The sequence below is a fragment of the Rhinichthys klamathensis genome, unplaced genomic scaffold (assembly GCF_029890125.1).
Source record: "Rhinichthys klamathensis goyatoka isolate OS25496 unplaced genomic scaffold, OSU_Roscu_1.1 h1tg000029l_1, whole genome shotgun sequence".
Classification (NCBI taxonomy): Eukaryota; Metazoa; Chordata; class Actinopteri; order Cypriniformes; family Leuciscidae; genus Rhinichthys; species Rhinichthys klamathensis.
The window spans coordinates 4,100,044-4,107,500 of NW_026606579.1; the positions used below are offsets into that span (position 1 = coordinate 4,100,044).

The 7,457-nt window shown below is 39.1% G+C and overlaps 1 protein-coding gene across 1 annotated transcript in view; it reads right to left on the reverse strand.

The window, feature by feature from the left end:
• Positions 1 to 2,018: 2,018 nt before the first annotated feature.
• Positions 2,019 to 7,457, reverse strand: part of LOC130080107 (uncharacterized) — a 27,761-nt gene continuing 22,322 nt past the window's right edge. Inside the window, exon 3 of the mRNA XM_056245404.1 lies at positions 2,019 to 2,172. Within this exon, the coding sequence (XP_056101379.1) occupies positions 2,019 to 2,172 (154 nt within the window). The remainder of the gene's footprint in view (positions 2,173 to 7,457) is intronic.

The window sequence follows — 7,457 nt, forward strand, 5'->3', positions numbered from 1 at the left end:
ACATAGCTTGTAATATATTATATCCTTGCTAAAGCACTTCTGGATGGATGCAATTGCATTTCGTTGCTTGTACTTGTGACATGCAATGACAATAAAGTTGAATTCAATTCAATTCAATTCAAAATACCTTTACATGCGCACCTATTCATCTTTAAAGCATATTTTGTTTTGATTGTGTTTTTGAGGCATTGTATTCTAAAGGATTATTAATATGTAAACATTATAATGTGATTATTTTCGAGAACATACAGCTGACAATAAGGTGCTTTATATATATATATATATATATATATATATATATATAGAAAGTTCACTGAATGTGTGAGCTGCCATGGCACCTCTCTTGTCTCTGATTCACAACACACAGAATTAACTGACGGTGTTTACACCCAACCACCCGGTTAATTGATTAACCCAGAAGTTCTCTGAGCTGTATCGAGAGCTCAGCTTTCAAACACAAACACTCTCCTCCATCACATTAATATATAGACAACACAATCAGAAATCTATTAAGCTAAATTACTATATAAGCATTTTTGTTTTTGTTTTTTTTCTTCAGATGATTGTTTAAATCTGATGTAATGAGAGTTTTGGTTTGGTTGCAGTCAGTATTTAAACTAATGACTTTAAATATTGATTCGGAGCCTAAAATCTCTTAATGACCTGCTGATTGCTAGTTTGTTCCCTGCAGTCCAGCAAAACCGTCAGATAACCATAACCAACTGCGCTTATCAGCATTGGCATTCGGGCCGCCGTACACCTCTATCTCCTCTGACGTTTCTGAAGTGCTTTGCTTATTGTATCGAACGATAAGAATTACTGCCAATTACCTCAGGCATCTTCAGAATCTCCTATTTTCAACTTTATTAAGAACAACATCAATATCTTAAACGATATTCCATGTACTTTTGATGATTAGGTTTGAGATTCTCATGATGTAAGAATTGGTTATTCTAAAAATAGGACAAAATTACAAGGCTTAGCACACAAACAAGGCCTCCATCTTAAAGTTCAGTAGATTTGTTTGGTTAAAGTGCCCCAGTAATTTCCATTTTATTCCATTTATCGTTGTACACCAGTAGGTGGCGCTGCAACCTGAGGGCATTGTGGAAATGACAAAATTACAATGCAATATGAAAAAAATAAATAATGCAGAGATTATAATGATAGTGTCAATTCCTTTTTGACATCTTCACTAGTAAATTCAGTTTCTGGAAAATATTGTTGAAAACAAATAATCCAATTGCTGCAGTCTGTGAGGTTTCATCTAAAGATAATCTGCACCAATTTTGGTGGAGACAGGAAAAACTTTGTGCAAAAAAAAAAAGCAAAAAAACAGTAGGCGAATCGGTTCAAAATTGCGGAATGACGTTTGGCCTCAAAAGTTGTAAATCATGACATTCTGCAGGCCTTCAGAAATATATGAAGTGAAAAAGCACAAAGTGAGGGCAAGTTATACAAGCTGTCAGCCATGTTTTATGCCTTTTAGCCAATAGGTGTTGTGGTTGTGTCAATATATCAAAGATACGAGTTGCAAAGATACAAACTTACTTCTGGTTTGATGTCCTCTCAGCTACATTTGATGATGATGGATGACACGTGAAACATTTGACTTGTTTGATGTCTCAACATCACCTGATCCACATTTTGGAAAGGTCCAAAGACAGCTAAAGAACAAAAGAAAAACACTTTTCAATTAAATGTACTGCCCTTAGAAAAGGGTGTATTATACTTTATATGACCCAACTTGGCCTCTAAATATACACTTCCATAACCTCTCATTTGACAAAGTGACCACCAACCCCGATCTGACCTCTGAAACCATTCATTTTCCTGAGTGAGCTATCATTGTAAGCTTGTAAACTTGGAGGCCACTGGAATACAGCTGAAATGTCTCATTTTCACTGTCATCAACAAACAGTAAATATCGCTAAATTGTGCAAATTAAAAGAAGCACCAACAAAGCACTGGAATGCATTTGGTGCCAAACATCCGGCAGATTAAGTGCTTTATAAAACTCAGTAGGTGTTTGTAAAGGAACGCTCCGAGTCGCTGGAGATATACTGCTGGTTCTTCACATCCTCAGGCGAGTCAATGAATTCTGTGTTGTATATTGATTCTCTGGTCTCAAACTTCACGTCAGCATGGCCTGTAGGAATGTAGCCAACCGCGCTGAACACACAACTCATTGTCTTTTTACTGAGTCCACAGACACATTCAGACTGGAGCTGTTGCTGCAAATATATCCGTAATGGTGCGAGAAACTGAAATGCTAACCACACAAAACTGTACATTAAAGTTATATCACAGAAACATATTAAACATAATCCTTTAATGTTTTCTAACAATCAATCAATTTATCAATTCAAACAATTGAATTGAATAATTCACTAAAACTAAACAGAAAAGAACGGCTCATTCAGGTATGATCATAGTTATAAGCATTAACATTTGACCATCAACATTAGTATATACACTCACCGGCCACTTTATTAGGTACACCTGTCCAACTGCTCGTTAACACTTAATTTCTAAGCAGCCAATCACATGGCGGCAACTCAGTGCATTTAGGCATGTAGACATGGTCAAGACAATCTCCTGCAGTTCAAACCGAGCATCAGTATGGGGAAGAAAGTTGATTTGAGTGACTTTGAACGTGGCATGATTGTTGGTGCCAGAAGGGCTGGTCTGAGTATTTCAGAAACTGCTAATCTACTGGGATTTTCACGCACAAACATCTCTAGGGTTTACAGAGAATGGTCCGAAAAAGAAAAAACATCCAGTGAGCGGCAGTTCTGTGGGCGGAAATGCCTTGTTGATGCCAGAGGTCAGAGGAGAATGGCCAGACTGGTTCGAGCTGATAGAAGGGCAACAGTGACTGAAATAACCACTCGTTACAACCGAGGTATGCAGCAAAGCATTTGTGAAGCCACAACACGCACAACCTTGAGGCGGATGGGCTACAACAGCAGAAGACTCCACCGGGTACCACTCATCTCCACTACAAATAGGAAAAAGAGGCTACAATTTGCAAGAGCTCACCAAAATTGAACAGTTGAAGACTGGAAAAATGTTGCCTGGTCTGATGAGTCTCGATTTCTGTTGAGACATTCAGATGTTAGAGTCAGAATTTGGCGTAAACAGAATGAGAACATGGATCCATCATGCCTTGTTACCACTGTGCAGGCTGGTGGTGGTGGTGTAATGGTGTGGGGGATGTTTTCCTGGCACACTTTAGGCCCCTTAGTGCCAATTGGGCATCGTTTAAATGCCACGGCCTACCTGAGCATTGTTTCTGACCATGTCCATCCCTTTATGGCCACCATGTACCCATCCTCTGATGGCTACTTCCACCATGTCACAAAGCTCTAATCATTTCAAATTGGTTTCTTGAACATGACAATGAGTTCACTGTACTAAAATGGCCTCCACAGTCACCAGATCTCAACCCAATAGAGCATCTTTGGGATGTGGTGGAACGGGAGATTCGCATCATGGATGTGCAGCCGACAAATCTGCGGCAACTGTGTGATGCCATCATGTCAATATGGACCAAACTCCCTGAGGAATGCTTCCAGCACCTTGTTGAATCTATGCCACGAAGAATTGAGGCAGTTCTGAAGGCAAAAGGGGGTCCAACCCGTTACTAGCATGGGGTACCTAATAAAGTGGCCGGTGAGTGTATATATATAATTACATTTACATGGTTGATAAATCAGTCCTATGCTGCTAATGAGTTTGGATTGATTGTTAGCATGTTACTAAATGGTTTTCAGGCAGCTTCTATCAACATCCAAACGAAAAACACAAATTTAGCACAAATTTCCTCAACAAGCTGCATGATTTGAGGCTAAACTTCATAGAAGTACTAGCGCTAACTAGGACTGTTTTGGGTGCATGAAACCTTGACTAACATTTTAAGTGAACTTCAAGGAAAAATAAAATGCTACATAAGTGCATATGGGTCCCTTAAAATGACAAATCACAGCAGCAATATAGTCATGACACTGTGACTGCACTGATCCAAGAGATAAAAGATGTTCCTTAAAACGAAATCACATTCAAAGAGCTTTTTCCTGTTTTGACAACCATTTTTAGCTCATGACATTAAAACAAGACGCATCAGCCACTTCATGAGGATTTACATGGGAATATCTCTTGTTTGTGAATTGCTGTGAGTGGGAGGAGTCAACGTGCTAATCCGTCAAATGGGGCGGGGCCTAGTGTTGTTCTCACAGAGATATGAGACACGTCAACAATCCAAGGTTACCGTCTGGTCACTGTGTCCCACGAGAAGATGGGAGTGGGTCGTATTTTGCCGGAGTGTCTGAAAGAATTGCTCTTTATCTACACGACTGCACAGATGATTGTGAAATGTGCGTGGGTGTTTGTTTCATGAGGAATGTGTTTCTAGCGCTTCTCAACTGGTGGGATGCACCTCAAATATTGGTTTCAGGGTTGTTTTGTTCAGGTCTGTAAGAATGCTAAATAATGAAATTATTAGGTACATTAAATAAATACATATAATTAATGAAAAAAATGCATAATTTAAATGTAAATTAATTAAATGGTCATTTGAAATGCATTTTGAAGGGCATTACATTTTGTACAGTATTGTACGGTAAAAATATATGAAGTGACTAGAGTAAAGTACTGTGTGAGTCTCCACGTGCTGTCCAGGTGTAAAATCGAGGTACTGAAGAAAAACCAGCTGGGAAACACTACTTCAAACATTTAAACTCAAGACACATTTCATGTGCAAGGCATATGTGAGCCTACATACTGATGTGCATTACTGATGTGCAGTGTTAATGCATGCAGCTCAGGTTTTATGCATCAGGCGCTTTTATGACAATGGAGAATGTTTTTCTCACTCTTTCTTTCGTACCTGCACTGGAACAGAGGCAATGCATTAAAAATGTGCAGCGGGGCAGGCTGTTTGTTCAAACGATCATCTTCACACCATCTCCTAAACCACACAGAGCTCCCGTTGTTTTAGGCACGAAGGACGCGTCTACCCCCTCTGAGACATGCAGTGTTTTATGCAAAATTGGAATAATTGCATGAGGCAACAATGGATCTGAGCAACAGATGGCCGTGTTTGTAAATGTTTGTGCAACGAGCATGTGTGCAACATTTGTTTGGACTTTAAAGGGATAGTTTGCCCAAAAATCATAATTCTGTCAGCATTTGCTCACCTTCATGTCGCTCCAAACCCATATAATTTGCTTTTTTTCTGTGAAACACAAAATCTGTAAATCGTGGAATGCAAAGTCTGATTATGTGGATTGTTGTTGATAATGATTTAAAGTGGTCCTACTCCTATTATAACTCTCTTTAGTGTGTAATGTTGCTGTTTGAGCATGAAAAAGGTCTGCAAAGTTTCAAAGTCTCAGTGTCAGTGTTTCTGAACTCCATTGTAGTCTTGAGTTTCATCCGGGAACGAACACGTCACAATATTCCTCATTTAAATAATTCATACGCAGAAAAAAGGGGCGGGGCCTGGTTGAGTTAGTTAGTAGTGTTGAAACTGGCGGTTATGGTTAGGGGGCGGGACATTTCCCAAACACACTCGAAGTGCTCGACCAATCACAACACACTGATCCAGCCGACCAATCAGAGCACAGTGTGCTTTTCAGAAGGCGGGGCTTCATAGAGACAGGAAATAAACAGAGCGTTACTGACAGACTGGGAAGAGAGGAGCCGCAACAATGGAGAATATGAGGAAAATAATCAACATTCAAGCATGAAAACCTGCTCTAGTAGAGCCCAAAAACAAGACTTTGAAAAGGCGCATAATAGGTCGTCTTTAAATTTAGTTTGGATCCTTAAGGTCCCTTTGGAATTAAAAAAAATAAAAATAAATAATGATGTGCAGAGATTAATAAATACTTTAATACTCCATAAAAAATAAGAATAGTCAATTTTGATTTCATGGTGACACCATACGTTCCTATTTCACATTTATTGCATGGAAAAAAAGCAGGGTGAACATTCTGCCAAACATCTTCTTTTGTGCTCCAAAGGAGAAAGAACATCACGAGAGTGAGTAAATGATGACAGACTGAATTGTCCCTTTAAGTGAGCATGAGTCCTGTCTCTATAGAGCAGTTTTGGACAGAACGAGTCTGAATGCATTAAAGTTCTGCTGATGTATTTGTGTGTATTTTAAAATCTGACCCAGATCTTCCAGAATCAGCTAAAAAAGTTCTCATGTTCCCCTTGTGAAGAGGACGCTGAGCTCATCCGTTGCTTCCAGCTCTCTGTTCCCCGCAATACAGCGCCTCCCTGTCTTCTCTATACAATGAAGTCATCTATAGCAAAAAAACAACACATATACACACACGAGATCTCTTTAATTAGGGCCCGAGCACCGATGGTGAGAGGACCCATTTGCAATTGTTTCTTCTAGACAGAAATGAGATTAAACCGAGATTTTAAACATAAAGCAAAAAAACTCTGCCCGTAGAAAAATAGTGGTCTCCTCAGTTTCAGAAAATACTAAGGTTGTGTTTAAATTTAGACACTAAAATCAGCAATGAAAAGTCAGAGATCTCAATATAACCGCAATCCTTTCTCATCAAATCAAGTTGAGTTGACTAAAACTAATTCAAAATTATAACAAATACTGTAATAGTATAACTATTACTAATTAATACTGAGCTATCTGCATTTACTTTATAGCTCTACTCACTTATACTGTATAATGACAAATATTGACTCATTTGAGTGTATGTTTTATATTTAAATGAAACACAATTGAGTCTCCTGAGCAATAAAATGCGCCTCTGTGCATTGCACTCGAGTTCAGAAGGTTAAAAGAGAAATGTGACCTCAAACAAATTCATATTCAGTAGATGCGTAACACACCACAATGAGTTCATCTCCTCATCATCACATGAACAACATGCATCTCTTATATAGTTTAGGGTTTGCATGGGCTACCAAAACGAGGCTCTATAATAGTGCAGTGATAAATCTCTCGTCCCTTACAGAAGTATGTGGTTTACACATCATCTGTGTGTTTGGTTTATTGTCTGCTTGCACGTTCCATCCATGCAAACTGTGAAACTGTAAATATTATTAGCAAGTGAGTATTTGTGAGTGGAGGAACACCATGTAAGGACACATCCACCACAGTGGGGTCATATCTCCACCGTCGAACATTCACACACACTCGCAGCAGTGTGTAAACAATCACCGGCAAGATCAGAGGAGAAAAACACTCTTTGCCTTGTGCTCAAGACCTCAGAAATGAGTTTGGCTGGGGGTAAATGGCGACCGTAGTTTAGTAGTGAAAGAGTCTGCGGTGTCACTTCAGACTAAAACACTCATTTATCACATTCAAAAGTTGCTTTTCGTTCTTACGGGCCTCTCAGAACACACACACGGATTTTTATTTTCCCTCTTTTGCTCGACTAATGCGTTCAGTCTGCTGCATATTAGCATTAAGCCGA